This window comes from Dicentrarchus labrax, unplaced genomic scaffold (assembly GCF_905237075.1).
Source record: "Dicentrarchus labrax unplaced genomic scaffold, dlabrax2021, whole genome shotgun sequence".
NCBI classification, from domain to species: domain Eukaryota; kingdom Metazoa; phylum Chordata; class Actinopteri; family Moronidae; genus Dicentrarchus; species Dicentrarchus labrax.
In genome coordinates this window covers 12287385-12306751 of record NW_026136721.1, presented here as the reverse complement: position 1 = coordinate 12306751, position 19367 = coordinate 12287385, and the positions used below count along the sequence as shown (strand labels likewise).

The 19367-nt window shown below is 40.4% G+C and overlaps 1 protein-coding gene across 4 annotated transcripts in view; it reads left to right on the top strand.

Annotated features, from left to right (window-relative positions):
* LOC127354902 (neuronal acetylcholine receptor subunit non-alpha-3-like) overlaps nucleotides 1-19367 on the top strand; it is a 66316-nt gene that overhangs the window by 5180 nt on the left and 41769 nt on the right. Inside the window, exons 2-8 of one of the 4 annotated variants that reach the window (XM_051385218.1) lie at nucleotides 1003-1154; nucleotides 3139-3183; nucleotides 3722-3831; nucleotides 3967-4480; nucleotides 5818-6008; nucleotides 6493-6709; nucleotides 6922-7507. In XM_051385218.1, the coding sequence (XP_051241178.1) occupies nucleotides 1003-1154; nucleotides 3139-3183; nucleotides 3722-3831; nucleotides 3967-4480; nucleotides 5818-6008; nucleotides 6493-6709; nucleotides 6922-7053 (1361 nt within the window). In that variant the 3' untranslated portion in view covers nucleotides 7054-7507. Of the gene's footprint in view, nucleotides 1-1002; nucleotides 1155-3081; nucleotides 3184-3721; nucleotides 3832-3966; nucleotides 4481-5817; nucleotides 6009-6492; nucleotides 6710-6921; nucleotides 7508-14801; nucleotides 15807-19367 lie in introns of those variants that run through there. The other 3 variants (XM_051385219.1, XM_051385216.1, XM_051385217.1) reach the window with 3 other exon arrangements.

The following is a 19367-nucleotide window of genomic DNA, read 5'->3' as shown; positions in this document are numbered from 1 at the left end:
TCAAATAACTTACTTCATAAAATGTCTGAAAATTGAGAAAAATGCCCATCACAGTTGCCTAGAGTCAAAGGTAGCATCCTCAAACTGCATGTTTTGTCCATACGTAGCCATGCTAGCAGCATGGTTCCCAGAGAATGAATCATAATGATGCTGGTGCTCTCCTGACTTTGCCTCTAGCGCCACCATAAGGTCGACATTTGTGTCAACTATTGGATGGATTGCCATGAAACTTTGTTGATATTCTGAACTTTCATTTGCCGCCGTCATCCAGAAGAAATTTCAGTTTAGACGCATAAATAATGACATTTTCGTCATCTGTACTTTGCATTTAGTGCTAATTAGCCCCCAGCTGCCTGCCAGCCAGATATATCCATTCATTACATTCAGTAAGTATAACCCTGTTATGGACCAGTTGGCAATTCTAGGTGGCTGCATCTGTAGCATGCTAACACACTTAAGTAAGATGGTGAACATGGTAAAGATGACACCTACTGGACATCAGCATGTTAGTACTGTTATTAAGATCCTCACAGTTTAACAGAGCTGCTGGTGTGGTTGTATATTACACAATGTCTACGCAGCCCGCGTACAGTAACGAGAGCAGCATGTTAGCAGAGCAGAATGGAAAGCTGGGGAGGCCAAAAACATGTGAAATTGAATTCCGAAGTTACAAGCAGCAGCGAAAGATCCAGTCCTCTGTTTACGCAGGATGCTTTCAGGCACAGTAAAGTACAAAGTGCGTGTAAAACAAAAGCTGTTACGCAACCTGTGTAGACAGCTGATTTAAAGAAAAGCATTCTAGTTGACTGAAACCGATTTTTTTTCTTTATAGGAGACTTAAACAATTAATCAACTATCAGAATTGCTGTCAATGCATATTAGTTTTCTTGTTAACTGACTAATTTCAATGTTACATACTGTATAATTACATCCATAGCTAAATTCTCATGAACCCTATACTATTTTTTCCTCATCATGACTCTCTTCTCTGGCTCCTTTCAGCTCAGGAAGACTTTGTGTCGCTGGCGGAGTTGGAGGATTCCTTGTTGAGGAACCTTTTCAGGGGTTACCAGAAGTGGGTGCGGCCTGTCCAGCACGCCAATGACACCATCACTGTACGCTTTGGACTCAAGATCTCACAGCTGGTTGATGTGGTGAGGAAGCAACCCCCCGGATACACAAACACACACGAGGCATCTGTGTATAGAAATGTCAAGTTATGGGCCCTTTATGCTGTTGTGGTTACTGTTGTTGTGTTGGATGGGTAATGGAGTAAATGTATATCAAATGAATAACAAAGTGGAAGTGAATGAAAATTGATCAGGTTACTTTTGTCATGAATTATCAGCAAAATAAATATGTAAGTTATTTTTGTGGAGTACTCAACATATTTTGATTTGAACGCCTGCATCTTATTTGTTTGCAGCTTGTGTGTTTACTTTGCATTTATAGTTGTATTGACAGAGGAAGAACGGAAGAAGGAAAATCAATAAAATCAAACAGGCCTTTAAAATAATCAATCAGAAACCAGTCCACAAATTGACAAAAAATAAAATAAAATACTGAGGACATGACCTCAGTGTCCTCAATGGTAGCTCTGGCTCTGTCCTTGCCATACATTATGTATTATATTAATATTAGATAGATGAGGGTATTTTAAACAGTCTGTGCAGTGATCACATCCTGAGTGCCCTCGAGCAAAGTGGAACCAGACATAGAGGCTCTAATGCTTTCAGGAGACCGACCCGGCACACAGTCTTAAGCTGTGCGTACCTGTTAAGGACGCTCCCTGCTGAAATAAAATTGCCTTATGTAACATGGATAATCAAATCATGTTAAAGTCTCTTGAGGAATGGAGGGTTATGTTATGAGAGCGGACAGGAAAGAAAAGAGGAAAGATGGAAGAAAGTGAAACTCAGTATTACTACGACGCATGAGAATATAGAGTAGGAGGATGGGTCATTATTTTGAAAGAAGAAAGAGGCAAAGCTCTCGAGTGTCTGTGTCCTGGTCAGAGGCAGCTCATCATCTGTTCAGGACGGGACAGAAGGTTATATTTTTTAATGTTTCTAATGAAGAAATTATTAAAGGTAATCAGGGGAGAGAAGAAAATTACAAAGTCAGAGAAAGGCTGATTAGGAGTGTAAGAGATGGAAATGGGTGGCTATGAAGGGAGGTCAAGAGAGGAACTATGGTAAAGAAGCGCAGGTGAGGATGGAAGTGTGAGGATAAACAAGGCAGAAGGTGAGGAGCTGAGGGATTTAAAGGGGCAAAGACAGGAGAAGAGACCAAAAAGAAGAGAGAGGAAGAAGGGTTAAAAGACAGGTCCAAAGTGGTCCTTCATAGCAGTAGAGGAAGTAATGAGGCCATCAGGCTGAGAGGAACCAGATCGCATTTATTATTTACAAAAGGACACACACCTATCCACACACTCCCACAACTCTACAAAGGGCCCCATTTTGACTACATCAGCATTTGATGTTTGCACTTCTGCCATGCAGAAATAACATTAAGAACAGTGCCATCTTGTGGTATCCTTACCAAACTACTGTGATTTCAAACCCCCCCCCATCTCAGATCAATTTTTGTTTAGAGAACGGGTATGCAATCAGGGTTGCCTCTCGTAAGCAGACCAACCACAAAATCTATTCCATAGATTTGTCCACAGACACTGGAAAGCTTACATTGAAAACCTCTCTGACTTTCAATTTCATTGCTGTCTTTTTCCTCCTCTTATTTCCTTCACACACTCTCTCTGTTGTTTTTTGTACAATATAGGTCAATACTTGTTGTTGAGCAAATGAGGTGACAGTACTTATATTAGTATTTGTATATATAGTAGAGTAACTTGTGCTTCTCTTTCTTAAATGAAATGCCATAGATGTACCCTAAAGCAATGCACTCAACCCCCAAGCTGTTCCACTGTGCTTTCTTAGCAAGAGAAGCAATTAACCCACTTTGGGGGAAAAATCTCCCTTTCTAACTAGGTTTAAATACTTTCTTTTCTTTCATTTTCAACTTTTTGTCTCCAGCCTTTGGTTTGCTCCTCACCTCCTCATTAGCCTCTCTTATTGTTCACAGTAAGCCCCACTAAGATGTATGAATAGTGAACCAAACGTCTTCCCTGTCTTCCTGCAGGATGAAAAGAACCAACTGATGACTACAAATGTCTGGCTCTGGCAGGTAACAAGGAACGCTTCTATTTACAAAAACTGGATCTTAAAACTCTGAGGTGCTATTTTCACATATGTGAATTCTTAAAGTTCTTCATTACTGGTGTGGTTAGGCTAAAATCTGTTTTTTTTAAGACAATCTAATACAGTATGATTCATGTAAAATGTACATTGTCACACAATATGGTGTAGTATGATTTACTGAAGCACTATTTAAGTAGATTGGTGGTATTTCTGATATAGACATATTTCAGTAATTGCAAAAAAGAAAAGGCAATTTGTGTCCATATTTATCAACCTACTAAAAGTGAAATTTTGGACTTATATTTAAGAAAGCTCCAAGGTTAGATTGCAAACTTGGGACAACTGTGTAATGAAAACTGTAGTTTCCATTTGGTTTGTGCAGTTATCAGTTCAGTGCTGTCCATGGTGCTGAAATGCAGAAGATGCACTTATGAAGCTTTCATAAGTCCAGTGTCTTTCACAACTGTTGTAAAATGTACCAGATTTGGTAAATTTATCATGTGTTGTTATTTATTTATTTAAAGGAGTGGGTTGATGTGAAGCTGAAGTGGAACCCAGATGACTATGGAGGTATAACCTCAATCAGAGTGCCTTCAGAAACAATATGGCTGCCTGACATTGTCCTGTATGAAAAGTGAGTTATGCACACATACGTAGCACATTCTGGGGCAGTGACTGATAACTCCAGTGCATATTTCAAATCTTACCTTGACTGCTCTTTATGACTTTTCCCTCACCACCTCATCCTATCTTTCTAATGTTCTCACAGTGCGGACGGTCGCTTTGAGGGTTCCCTGATGACCAAAGCCATTGTGCGCTGGGATGGTACTATAACATGGACTCCACCTGCCAGCTACAAGTCCTCCTGCACCATGGATGTCACCTTCTTCCCCTTCGACCGGCAGAACTGCTCCATGAAGTTTGGCTCCTGGACTTACGATGGAAACATGGTGGACCTGGTCCTGACGGATCACTATGTGGACCGTAAAGACTTCTTTGATAATGGAGAGTGGGAGATCCTCAATGCCACAGGAGTAAAGGGAAGCAGGAGGGATGAGGTGTACTGGTACCCATTTGTCACCTACTCCTTCATCCTCAAGAGATTGCCCTTGTTTTACACCCTCTTCCTCATCATCCCATGCCTCGGCCTCTCCTTTCTGACTGTACTGGTGTTTTATTTGCCATCAGACGAAGGAGAGAAGCTGTCACTTTCCACATCTGTGTTGGTGTCACTCACTGTGTTCCTCCTGGTAATAGAAGAAATCATCCCTTCATCCTCAAAGGTGGGTTTTCTAACGGGGGTTTATGTCAACGCTTATGTTCATTTTGAAGTTTCTGCTGGGCTGTACTCTTTTAAATCTATCCAGCTTTTTCCTGTGTTCAGTTATCCTAATTGTAATCTTAATTGCAGCATGTTCTAATTAACACAGATCACAGACACAGCCCTCTCAATTACCTGAAGCTTAAACTGCATGTCAACTCAATTAACTAGCTATCAACTTCAGACACATCTCAGTCCAATACAGAACTCTACAGAAAAGCAGAGCTCAAAAAGTGTGTCCAAAATCCCTGACTTTTCCCTATACTGTGCAAGTATTCTCTTACACTCCATATTATTTTATACCCTATATTGAAGAATCAAATTCTCCCATATTGTAACATAAGAACTACATGCAATACATGCAACATGCAATAGACACTAACAAAGCTTCAACTACCATCATACATTGTGGGTGACCTGAATAATGTCTTGAAGATTGCCTTGAAATTTGCTGCAGATATTCAAGTTCCCTATTGGATAAATTCTAATGAATTTGGTGATGTCCTGACTTTTCCTGATTTTTCCATCAGTTTACACTAATTAAGTACAATTACTTGGTGAGCTGACTTCCCCTCTAGTATCATCATAAAGTATACAGTTTTGTTTATAGTGTATGAGTAAAATATCTTCACAACCATTGGATGGATTGCTGTGTTTTGCTAAAGATATCCACGTTCTCCATAGAATAATTTCAAATCACTTCAGTGATATCTTAGCTTTTGAACTAGTGCCATCTGCAGGTCAATACCCAAATGTCCTAATACTTTGGTTTATGATCTAATACCTACAAAACGTTCCCATCAGCCTCAGCTGTACTTTGTGTTTAGTGCTGACTGGCATGTTGGCAAGCTGACATGCTGAATTAATAAATATTACCTGGTAAAAAGCAGCATGTTGTCATTGTGTGAATGTTATAGTATGATGAGTGCCTGAGCTGCTAGCATGACTGCAGTCTTGTTTATACAACAGACAACAGTGAATAGTGAATGTGTTATTTAGAAAAACTTAAACGGCTACAACCTAATTAAGATTTTTTCTATAATATACCTTAAAACTTTAGAAAGCTCTCCTCAGAGCCACAGGAGACATTATACAAGTGTTTCCACAGGTTGAAGTGAAGAGCAAATTGAACTTCATGTGAAAAGATTGGTGTATTGCCCCTTTAAAATGTATGTGTATTTCTCCTCATAAAGTCCTAATAAATTTCCTCATCCTATGTGCTGAAGAAATAACATGTATTTCAAACATTAGAGTGAGCTGTTAACTGATTCAGTAACCATCACATTTCTCTGTCTCCAGGTGATCCCACTGATCGGAGAATACCTGCTCTTCATCATGATCTTTGTCACTTTTTCCATCATCGTCACCGTCTTTGTCATTAATGTCCACCACCGTTCCTCTGCTTCTTACCACCCAATGGCCCCCTGGGTAAAGAGCCTCTTCCTTCAGAGACTGCCCAGACTGCTGTGTATGAGGGGGCACACTGACAGGTGATATAGGATCAGCTGTAGTTGAAGGAATGGTTCGACATTTTGGTGGATGCTTATTCACTTTCTTTCTGAGAGTTAGAGCAGAAGATTACTTTAGCTTAGCATAAAGACAGGAGATGGGAGGAAACAGCTAGGTTTATCAGGCCATTAGCTGAGACCCTAGGAAGTTACTAGTACTGGCCAAGAATTAGTCTGGCACATAAACCCTTGTATGGATTAAACAAACAAGATATCATTAGTGAGATTTTGAGGTGCTGGTAGGTTCTGTTCTGCTTCCCCCTGTTTCCAGTCCATCCTAGGTTAAACTGACAGTCCTGTCCCTAGCTTCATATTTAGCAAGCAGACATGGAGTGCTGTCAGTCTTCTCATTTAACTCCTGGCAAGAAAGCAAATGTGTATTTCCCAAAATGTCAAACTATTCCTTTAATATCTTCCAGTACATATGAAAGGATATATGTCTAAAATGAGTGTCCATCATCCTCAGATACCACTTTCCAGATATGGAGATGCGCAGCCCGGAGCTGAAACCCCGAAGAGGTGCAGGGAGGAGGGGAGTTCCTGGCCACAGTGGCGGCCAGCAGAGCGGCCCCCTTGCAGGGAAGGAGGACGAGCACCAAGCCTGGCTGGCCATGTTGGAGAAAGCAACAAATTCAGTTCGCTACATCAGCCGTCACATCAAAAAGGAGCACTTCATACGAGAGGTGAGGGAGTGGCAAACATGAGTGCATTTGTATTATTACATTTACGACTTTGAATGTCTTATCGGAAAAAATCCTAGTAGCAAAATGACAAAAACTAGTTCTTGTGTTGTGATTGAGGGATGTTTTCACTGTGACAAAAGTGCTTCAGGCTGGAACAAACTCTCACCTGTGGACCTTTCTTTTTTGTTTCTGTCTCTCTCTGTCTCATTTAGGTGGTACAGGACTGGAAGTTTGTGGCTCAGGTGTTGGACAGGATTTTCCTGTGGGCCTTCCTCACAGTGTCAATACTAGGAACTGTCTTAATCTTCACCCCTGCTCTGCAGATGTACCTCAGCACACCTTGATGAACACACACAAACTCACAAATATTCTCCAACAGCTCATTCTTGTTTTCCAGTTTGTCTTTGACTATTATTTATTGATAAAGCTCAATAAAACATTCGCACTGTATATTTCTATTGTAGAATCAAACTTTTACCTCCCTACAGTATGGTCTGCAGCCTGTAATGACTACCAGAAACTGTAATGTTCTATATGCAACTTGTCAGTCATTATAAGGTGCATGCACAGGAGCGCAAAGGAGTGAAAGCAATAAGCAGGTTATAGTAGCGTGTATGGTTTGAATATCCATGTTTGTATAACTGTAACATTGTTATTATACATGCAACAACATGCACAATGTCAATCCATGAATAATGAGTTGTTTCATGTGTCACATGCACCATGTTCTCCAGCCAGCTATACACTACTGTAAGTGCTGTAATGATGATAATTGGAATAAATCTGATGTAAAAAATCTGTTTCTAGTCCTGTTCTTAAGACTAGCTTACAACCAGGCAAAGAGGGCAACTCTCCCGAGCAGAGGACTGCAGGTTTACAACAAGGAAAATTAGTTTGTGTTATTTTGATTAACTGAAATTTTGTTTACACCACGAAAGCATCAGAAAGATGACATTTACATTACCATGCATAATCTCATGGTCCCATTTTGTAGAGGGTTGTGTTTACATGGGGCATATTTATGAATAAATTTGCCTCAAACTCCTTGTAATACATACACAATGCAAAGAGAGTGGGAGAACAGGGGTCAGCCTAGAGCACTAAGAAAACTTGAACTCAGCATTTCATCATTCATCACTGTAAGGAAAATTATTTTAAATGCTATTTTGAAAGTATGGATTATTATTTAAGATATAAATCTCACTGGATAATCCTGAACACAAGCTATATTCTTAGAGCCTCGTCCTGCATTAGAAAAGTACGGCACTGTTACTGTATGCAAGAATGCCATGAAATAGAGTATGGACTGGACTGCAGTAGACCATATGGAGTGAACCATTTAGGTTGTGTTGTTGGCTGTAATGACACAGAATCACCACTAAATGGCAGCAATCATCAGTTTTTGGCCACAAAAACTGTCTTTACCTGCTTTACAGAAATAATGATGTAAATAAAATATATTGTCATATGAGCACACAAATAAAAAGTTAACAAGAGAGAGACACATGACCTATTGGTATACCATGGTACAGTACAATTATTAGTCAATATGACAACACTAATGATGTATTTTCATGAAGTGAATAGCTGCATTGGAGAAGGTTACAGTCATTAATATCTAACAAAGCAGTGCAGACATACAGATATACAGGACCGAACCCGCCTTTAATCAATCAATAAATACATATTCCATTAAATGCACCAACATCTGCATGGATTGATGGCACTTGGGCGGCCCACTCCTGTTTGCCAGAAGTAGACCACAGCATGCCAGCCAAGAACAAGATTATGATTTTTTTAAAATCAGTGAATCTTAACAGTACATGACATACAGGGGGTTTAGAGTTATCCTACCTTTCTGAGCTGCACAGATTGTAGAGATTAGCTTACATGTAGAAAAACAATATCCACAAACATTAAGGTGTTGAAATAAATTCAATAATTCAGTATTTTAGCAGGTAGAGAGCATACCCCATGTACGAAGGCTGAATCCTTAGCGCAGTAGCCCGGGTTTAGTTTCAGCCTGTGACCTTTTGTTGCATGTCATACCCTCTCTCACACTCTCTTCTTTCCTGTCCATCTTCAGCTGTCTCTATAAAATAAAGTCATATAAAGCCCCCCAAAAAAGAAAAATGATATAAAGGAAGTGTGATATCATGCCCAATTTAAACATGAATGTAATTATTATTATAATGACACATGAGTTTGGCAGGGATGCTGAACTTAGTCACAGTTGGGGTTGCAGAGCAAAGGTCAGCAAATAGACACGTCGTCACACTAAATGGCACACAAAATTCAGGGGTAGGCCAATCCACAATAATTAACATCACATATCAGCCTCTTCAGACTCACACCCAGATTAGCGAGTGCCAAAGGTGCTGCAATCTTGCCAAAAGTGGCCCAGTTCAAGGATATTTCGACCATGCTCCAGACTGTACCATATATTTGCCAAACATTGTGCAAATCTGTTGTAAAATATTTGGGCCATATTTGCCATATCAAGTATGGGCCTCTTCAAGCTTACATCCAGATTGGCTAGTTTTAAAAGTGCTGCATCTATGCCAGAAGAGGCCAACTTTATGTAATTTGGGTCCAACACTCTGATTAGCCAGTGCTGACGGTGCTGTATATTTTGAAATATTTGGGCCATGTCATACCTTGTATAATGTGTGCCACCTTAGGCTCACACCCAGATTAGCCAGTGCTGATTGTGCCACATATTTTCCAAAAGTGGTCCAAATATATAAATAAATAAATAAATAAATAAGATAAATGGTCACATTTGCTGCTTCGTACGTGGGCCATTTCAGACTCACATCCAGATTAGCCATCTTTACCTAAAGTGGCCCAATTCTGTTCAACAATAGTTGGGCCATATTTACCATGTCAAATCTGGGCCATGTAAGGCTCAAACCCAGATTATCCAGTGCTGACTGTGCCATATATTTGCCAAAAGTGGCCTAGATATGATTTAAGATAAGCAGACCACATGTGCTGCATGTGTGAGGCACTTTTGGTTTGCACAAAGACTGGCCTTTGTCGACTGTACCACGTCTTTGCCAAAGGTGGCACACATTTGTTTTGTAATATTTGGGTCATACAAAGATCGACCTTAACATTTCGACCACCCGGGCATCCTGGTGGTCATAATGTTATGTACTTATGTTATGTTACTTTTTCAGCAGTTTGAGCTACAGTAGCTCGTCTTTTGGATCGGACCACATTTTGCCCACATTTGATTTGGGATGTTTGATATTTTATACATGGACCACTTAAGGCTTGCAACCATTTTGTGGTTACCAAGCCATTTACTGAATTAATTTGTCCTTTCCTACTCTATTATCTAGCCTTTATCTCAATCACTGATTGAATCAGATAACTAGACGACAGCTCTACCTCCTGTACAAGGAGAGGACACAACAGAATTAAGATCTTAGTCCGACCTTCCAGTTATTGGCTGCTGTAACTTTCCTTTCGGCTTTTGTCACCCACCAAATATTGTCAACAAGTGGCAGTCCCCGGTGATATCATAGTGTTTTGTGCTTTGGCCTACATTTTTTGGAGACATGATTTTGTTCTCTGACTTATTAAAAATGGCTGGCATGCTTAAATGAAAGCCTCCCCCCTGTTTCCCCTGCACTTGAACAGTCTGACCTCAGCCCACTCTTCTATTATTCACCGCTACAGATCTGACTCAGGCAGACAGGTGTGTGTGTGTGTGTGTGTGCATCTGTGTGTTTGGGCGAGACAAAATAAGAGTACACGATAGGAGCATAGCACGTGTGTGTGTGTGTGTGTGTGTGTGTGTGTGTGTGTGTGTGTGTGACACAGACAGACAGTGACAGAACAGGGTGCGAACCCCTCAGGATTCCATATAAATAAACAAGCTTTCAGGCTTTCAGGTCTTTGGATGGTGAAAAATCTGAGACCATATGTAACACACAAAAATATTTTGAATAGAACTCTTTGCAGCAAAACCATATTTCATGTACTTACATTCTCTTGTGCAGCTGGGAAATTCATAATTTATTGCTACTCAACTGTATAAAAAAGAACATCCGTTATTAGTATAAAAGAGCAAAAGGCTGTAAATCATAATGCATTTTCTACATTAAAATTATTTGAGTCACTATCAAAACCTCATATCACCCTAACCTTAACAAAAAGCATATAACTTAAATTAATAATTCCTATACAGTCTGAATCCAACCTGATCTGCATTCACATGTCAGCTATATATAATTTAAAGTCGTGGCATTACTTGACAGAGACACAAGCTTGAAATACACAATAAAAGCCCACGCTGAGCAACATTCAGAGAGTATACAGTTTTTCCTTTGTTTACTAGTGACTTGGGAAGTGCATACTTTATTTTCTCTGACACTAATGTACAGCTCCAGAGGCAATGGACAAGACAAGATTGAAATGGTGATCATGGGAGTACTCTGGGGTACTTCTTGGTATATAGAAAGACTAAATTTTCTGCTTCACATCTGTTATCACCGCTTTGAACTGAAGCTTATCTGAATGGAAAGGCTGAATCATACTGTTCACGAGGTCAGTCTCACCTACATTCTTAATGAAGCAACTCCAGGTTGTACATCATGAGGGAATTATAGGGTAGGGTGCTGGCTCTGTGGTTGCAAGCAGCTCTGGCAGATAGCTGATCATGAATCCAATTACTGATTGTACTGCCAGAGACCAAAGCAACAAGATGACTGTATCTCACCTATGTTATCCCTTATAACATCACATACTGTGTACAAGCTATGTGTACTTATGTGTGTGTGAGACTACATGACTAAGACTGCCAGTAGCACTATAACCCTGTGAAAAGGTCATTGTAGGTGCTGCAAAACAAGCTCTGGGGCTCACCTCAGCTTCTTGGTCTTAAGGTGTGATCTTGCCTTTCAGGGAAAACAATTCCCAATTTGAACATGACCTTTACTTTTTATTTCTTCTGTCATGAGTGTAGACAGTAGAGTGAAAGGTGTTGGTTAATGTTTCTTTTTTGCTCACTTAGACAAGAGAAATGAAGAAATGTATACAGAAGAGGCAAAGGACGAGGTTTCTGAAGGAGGATTAGCTCTTGCACTGCTGTGAGAGGCACACTGACTGTGCTAATGGTTATGGATTTTAAGATAAGGGTACAGCACATACTCTAGTGTAAGTAAATGTATCTATGGCACAGGTCACATTAGTATTTTGCATACATGAATAGAGCATAGTGGATTATAAAGATTCATTTCTGGATTTAAAGTCACACTAATGGATAAGTTTATGTGAAAAAGAAAAAATGACTATGAGTAATGTAAAAGGTGTCATAAAGAGGAATCAACAAAGTATTATTACCCAAAATCGATCTCCGCTCTACAGTGCGTTTCAGCATCTTTCAGCTCATTCTTTTAGGCTTAGGAACAGTAAAGTTAAGGTAAACTAACTTTACTGTTCTCACTCTCACCATTCTCATGATATGCTATTGCCCCAGCACCACAGCTGGTGAACAAAGTAGAGCATTTAGTTGCTAAAGAGTAAGTGCCCTTGGTTGAGGTGAGCAGTTTCAGTGGGTTACAATCTGCAACTTTACTGCTAGATGCCACAAAATCAGTGGTAAAGGCAAACTTTTTAGCAAACGGTTGCTTATGTATACAGCAAACAACTTAAGGAACTGGAACAACAAACTGAAAGACACTTCAACGTTTTGTAAAGCCGAGGGGAGCTGCTGATTCAGATGATACTTCTCAGCAGGTTCATCACTATGAGACACCTTTCACATTGTTTCCCATTGTCATTTGCTTTAAAATTTTCTTTGGCAGTAGTTGCATTCACGTCATTCCTTTTACCCTACTCTTACCATACATGTAAAGTACATTGTGCACTGTGATTTAACGTGGGGAAGTATGCTGAGACATATGCAATGGCATAAGCCTCAGCATAAATCACATGTCCAGCCTTATGCTCGATGATCATGTTTGTGATGTTGTTTATATGTTCATGATATTTATGGCATGGGCTGGGGGCTACTGTGCTTTACAGTATGTTAATGTGTTGTGTGTGGTGGTGGTGGGGGGGGGGGGGGGCTCTTTCAAATAAACAGGTGCACACACAGAAAAAGGCATTTGGGACACACATAAGCCCACACTCTCACAAATACACACACAGAACCAACTCCAGTCCCTGCAGGCTCAGCCAAAAGGACATTTATTTAATGTGAGCTGATGGCAGTCTACATATATGTACAACACTGTGTCCAGACTGAAGCCAGAGGGAGACAGAAAGACAAGGAGGGAAGAGGCGGGGGAGCTGGGGGTTTACACACTGAGGCTAAAGCGAAAGGGAGAGCGAGAGTGATAGATAGTGAGAGCTGGAGAAGCGCTGCGGGCACTCTCGTAATGGTCTGAGGACATCACTGAATCTGATGCTCACAGGCAGGACTGCAAGAGTACAGAACAGAGAAATGGAAGAAAGGAAACAGAGGGGGAGAAGAGAGATGGAAGGCTGAGGAGAGGAGAGAGGACAGAACGGAAGATCAACAGGGAATGAGTGGGTATGGCAGATGGGTAGAGGGTAAAAAAAAAAGGAGAAAAGTAGAGGAAGTGTACCAGTGAATGGGTGAGTAAAAAGAAAACAAAAAGAGGAGAACATTAAGAAAATGATTCAAAGAAGACAGGGGTGGCATACGTGAGTAAGCTAATAGATCAGGAAACAGATCATCAATGCTTCACACCAACCAACAACTTGAAGCATCTCCATACAAGCTAATGAGGCTTCACACTGACTCCCAGACAAACCTACACACGTAAACACACAATAATACTCCATCTCTTGTCATGGCCGTGTAAGGTGTGCTGACTGTGTGCCCTGAAGATGTTTTCCTTCCCGCTGACAGCACCACAGTGAAGCTCAGACTGTCTCATTAGAGCTAATTATGTCATGCAATATGCTTAAACAACTGGCCACATGCACCAAAATTCACCACATTGGACGGCTGCCAGTGATTAAAGAGGCGTTCAGCGGTGCATGCTAACATGAAGTTGTGAACTTCATTCATCATCTGTGCCGCTGCTACTCAGAAATGCTTCTTGCTCAGCACAGCAACATAGAAATGTTCTAGTAATAAAATGTACAGTATACAGGCTGATATCTGTAAACACTAATGTAACGCTGGTTACTCTTAGCGTTAACTATAACTTGATAGTTACTATATTAACTACCTTTTAGGTCGTGGGTAAAGCAAGAGCACGGGGACAACCTCATCTTGGTTACTCGATCCCTTTTAATGTCCGTTTCAACAGTAGGACAACTGAACACTCCTTTTCATCATATCACTCCGCCAATCAAACCACTGGTAACATTCCAGGTAACATGCACTTTATGTAGTTCCTCTTCTACATTGCAGAACAGAATACAAATATGCTTATTTATGTAATTACCCTTAATTAATTTATGAAAATTCAATAAACATAACTAGGAAAAAAAGCAGCATCTGTAACAATTAGAAAGTAAATGGGGGTGCAAAAGGGCAAAATTTGTTTCTAAGGCTGAGCCCCCAATTTAACAGGGAAACAGGGTTGTTACCACATAGAACAAAATGCTCATGTGCTAATGAGTTGGGATCAATGGCAATTATCAATAATATTTAATGCTTTCAAGATACAAATTGTGATGTACGTGAACTATTCTCGTGCCGTGTGTACTGTATGCAACAGATGACTTGGCTAGAGAAAAGACATTATTATTCGTGGGAACTTGATTTATAGGCTACAAGAACCATTTGTCAATGCTCGGTAATTATTATTATTATTTCATTGAAATAAATGGGCCTCCAAGTTTGGATACATCATTTATTGTTTCATACTCTGCAAACAACCATTTGTGGCTAAAAACTTAATTCAGGTATGAAGATCTACTTCACTTTCCCTTTTGTCCAACTGTCCTTACCGCTCATAAATAGTTAAACAATTCATGTTAGACGCTAGAGGAGAGGATAACTAGAGGGGAGGAGAGAGTCGAGGATGCTCCAGGGGAAACGTGGCGAGGTATAGGAGGGTGAAAAGGACAGTGAAAGAGGGGAGGATAGTGAGAGAGGAGTGTGCTTTGTAAAAGTGGCTGACACTACTTGTAAAAGAGGACAAGAGTGCTGAAAAAGAAGACAAAGGAAGAGAAGAGGAGGAGGAGGTGCAGGAAGAGAATACTTGAAGAGACTGAGAACGCTTTAAGATTTCACAATGAAAAATGAAGCAATGTGATATTACTCCATTTTCAGCCTCACTGCAACTGAATTTAAGCACTTTTAAAGGAAATGATTTATTGTGGCTCAGTTGCATTCGACTCATCCTCAAAAGATGACATGGATGAGAGGATCACTGTACACATATTTTAGGTTGGAACTGCGAGATCATGTTCACTACTCCTTAAACACCCTGGAGTAAGCTGGCACCAAAACCCCTGCTGTCAAGTGCACTATTGAGCATGCGCTAAACAAAACCCTGAAGCAGGTTTTAAATAAACATTTACATGATTTAAAAAAAAGTTTGCCAAAGTCAAGGGTGGGCGGGGTCATGTCGCCCTCTGTTGGAGATTCCTGCGTGGATTACGATCATCTTTGCATTAGTCATCACCCATAAAGCTGATGAGGATGAGCCAGAATTTACCGGAGGTGACAATTCTTGACGAAGTTGACGCCATTTGCGCAGGAGCAGCCCGCGGACAGGTGGCTGTCACCATCAGCGCTCACGGATACGACAGGAAACACGCAGGAGGGCAACCTCGAGATGTCTGATATAAAAATACATCTGAGCGCAGATAGAGGGGAACAGAGCGCAATCCAAAGTGACTTTTGAGGCACACAGCCCAGTCAAACACAAGGAGATAGACATAGAGAGAGAGAGAGAGAGAGAGAGAGAGAGAGAGAGAGAGAGAGAGAGAGAAAGAGCAGCACCAGCACCAGCAGTCTGACAAAGCTGCACTCCCTGGAAGTTTGACATCCCCAGCGGGCTACAGAGGGAGTTCTGCTCTGCCGCTGCCATGGAGCCTCGGAAGTGTGCTGGATCTGTATTGATTGGACTTTACCTGTGGGCGACATTCTGCTGTCAAGGTGGGTCACTGATGGAGCCTTCACTCAGTTTCCTGTCTGTCAAAAGATTGCAGAGACCAAAGGAAAAAGAGCTTTTCCTTAAGTATTATTGTAATTTGGGGCATCATTTACATAAACATTTGTCAGAGAGATGAGAGCCGCAGTAAAGACACACTGTTTACTGCACATCTGGCGTGACGGGAGCAGCTGTATCTGCAACTGTTAAAGGCACGTTTATGGAGTTGTGCGTGCAGTAGATCCTTTTGTTGGAAATATTTTCTGAGAGAAGATTTTATAATATTCATTCAGAATAATTAAAGGGGAGTTTAAAGCTACCAAGATATATGCCTGCATGTGGTGTTTTAACAGTTTATATTTGTGTTATATGTGTAAAGGCCGATGAATCCCTTAAGATCACCACAGTTTCATAAATTGCTGCATTACTAAATTTGCAAGCTTGCAGCGTGTGGGTCTGTGTGTTTGTGTGTGTGTGTGTGTGTGTGTGTGTGTGTGTGTGTGTGTGCACAGCCTTCTTTAATGGTCTAACAACATCTGGCCCAGAATAAGGAGGGCATCCCTGCGTGATGCAAGGAGCCCACTGGGGCCACTCATCCCTGCAGTGTAATCTGCAGCTAAAGGATTGTTGGATCTATGCGTGACAGGAGTGGACCAGAGAGGACCCTCAGAGGAGGTTAAATCTCTGTAATGTGTGTGAATCCCTGGTTTACATTCTGGATCTATTCTGTAGCTACACGAATGCTACTAAAATACATCTTCTGGTTTCATGTTTTACTGACGAAACCTACTTTTTTGGTACATATTTGCTCTGACTGAAAGAGAAGAGAAAAAAAGGGAAGGTCTTGACACAGATACATCACACACCCAGTAGATGTGAACAACTAGTCTTGATTAATGATTAATTGATCAATGAACTACAGTACAGTTAATGTAGGTTTTTGTTAAATGGAGCAGGATTGATATTCCTCACTTATAAGCTCCAAAATGCACACAGGTGAAGAGGGTCCTCTCTGTATCTGTGTCCTCACATGTTCTCCCAACAGGTTGCAGAGTGTTGTTGAATAACATACAGACTGGACACAACCTTTTGTCATATTATATTAAATAATCTGTGAATTGTTTAGGTTCCTCTGGCTCCTCCCAGTGCTCCTAATGGTAAATAAGTCCTAATTGTAAGAATCCACTGGGCCTGAATTAAAACAACCAATCAGAGCCAAGAAAGATAATTGATTGTTGAGGCGCAGTCCCATGACAATAAATACAGATGCTTTGGGACCCTGTGAATTAGACTCAACAATCAATTATCTTCAAGCTTCCAACCCAAAGCATATTTCTGTCTTTCGCAGCTCTGATTGGTTGTTTTCATCCAAGCCCTGTTGATTCTTGCAAATGCCATTAGGACCACTAGAACGAGACAGAGGACCCAGATTTTTACACAGATTATCTCTATCATGTTCTACTGTCAGAACACAGTTAAAATTTCAGCAAATATGACAAAAGCTTATTTTTTATAAAAGTTACCTACTGCAGCTTTAAAAATCAACTAAATTTCAATTACTAAGGCTCTATATACGAGCAGCAGTAAGTGTAGTTTCACAGACACCCCAAATTAAGTCTCACGTTCCTCATAAGATGTCTTAACAGCATGTGTAAACATCTTTGAACCTTCTAGCAAAATCTCTGGAATGCCATGTTCCAAGTAGATTTTTAGCTACCTCTTTTATCTCTTCGTGAAGGGATTCCTTCTTTTGGAGTGAAATCTTAAGCTCTTCCAAAAGTACCATGTGGCATATTCACCAATGTTCACATAATTAGCAGTTTGTATTGTTATGTCCACCCTCTGTCCCTCCAATTCCTTTCTAAGTGTAGTGTGTCATGTAATCTGGACACAGTCTTGTCACGGCTTACTGAACATGTGATTATCTAAATTTGCAGTTAGGTTGTTACAGACGTTTTCAACAGTCGTTGCTAATGAAAGTTCTTTCCTGAAACAAACCAGGAAACACCTGACTATAATACATAGTGCACAATAAAAGTGGGGGAAAGTAGAGCTTAAAACACTCTTTCTTGTTGTTGTCACTGATTCAACGTGGGTGTAATTGCGTTCCCAAATTTCTGTAAAATGTGTGTCCCAGTTTCAAACTTGCAGACACTTGAATTGGTTCCGACCAGCTTGTGTTACATATGAGCAAAATACTGTTTTGCTACTGCAGTTGTTTGAGAATGACCCTTGTTAAAATGTTTTAGTTGATATTGAATGTAAATGATAATTAAATTGGAACTGGATGATTCATGGGTCTACATCCAGGGTGACTCAGACACAAGACATTCTCTATGGTTGCTGAGTAGTTGTAGTTTACTATTCATCACCCTCAACTACCCTGATGGAAATTTGGCTGACTGATTAAAGACCCTTTTGATATGCTTTTTGGCCTTTTGTATATTTTCCTTAATCAAGCTCCCATAGCTAGTGTTAAACGGTGGAGAGTTGGTTGAGGTTTTGTATGAAATTAACATGCACAAATAAACATTTGTATATCAATAATGAAAGAAAATGTCTACCTATAGTGTGTAAGGGTTGACAAATTAAGAAACTATTATTGCTCCACTTTGCAGTTACCCTTGATGCTACTGAGTGTTTTAGAATATTTCTGGTCATTGCTTTGCAACTTGACTGTTTTGGTTCAGTCTCATTCTCATCACCTTTGTTTCCAGGCATACCGGGCAGCTAATGAGCCACATTTTTCCCTCAGGAGTTGGTGGAGACCAAAAACGAGCTAAAAGGAGAATGAATATTGGACTTATATTCATCAAGTGGCCAGAAAGATGACTTTGTGTAAATAGGCATGGATTTGCGAAGAGGTTTGCCATCACAACTTTATTACGTGATAATATGTTTATAGCCTAATCAGTTACTGCAGGTTTAAAGGTGCCGCGTGGGACTTTTACATATAAATGAACACCTGTACATTCAAGCCCTTGCCAAATGAGTTCACACAATGTTGATTAAGCCCATCACACCTGTAAATCTCTCTGTATTCTGCAGTATATCAGAGTTTACATCAACCAGCAATGATTGGTTTGCCAGAGCTGAAAGGGGGAGCAACCATAGCGATGAAGTAGGCTGGTGTAGGCACGTCTCATAAGCACCCGTTAATAGTGTTTTTGTTATTACTCTCACTGCCAGGAGGGGGAGACAAAAGTTCCGCAATGCAGGTTTAAGAAAACTTTTTTCGAAACTAATAACACTGCACCACAGCATAAATGGATTCGTTCTTGAAAATGTGAAGCAAAAGCAGGAAACCTTGAATGATGCATGAGACTACTACATGTTTGTGTGTACTCTTGGGTCAGAGGAAATGCTCTTTGCAACTTATTTCCACAAGATAACAAAGTGGCCTTGTTTAATATTCTTGAGGAAAATTAGTTGACCAGGTCAGATTCCATCCTACTGTCTTCTTTGCTTTTCAGATTCTGGATATGTATTGATCTTATAGTGATATCTGTGTACCAGCTGCTTTAATGTGTTTCGATTTTGTACTTGTCCAAGTCTACTTGATGTTT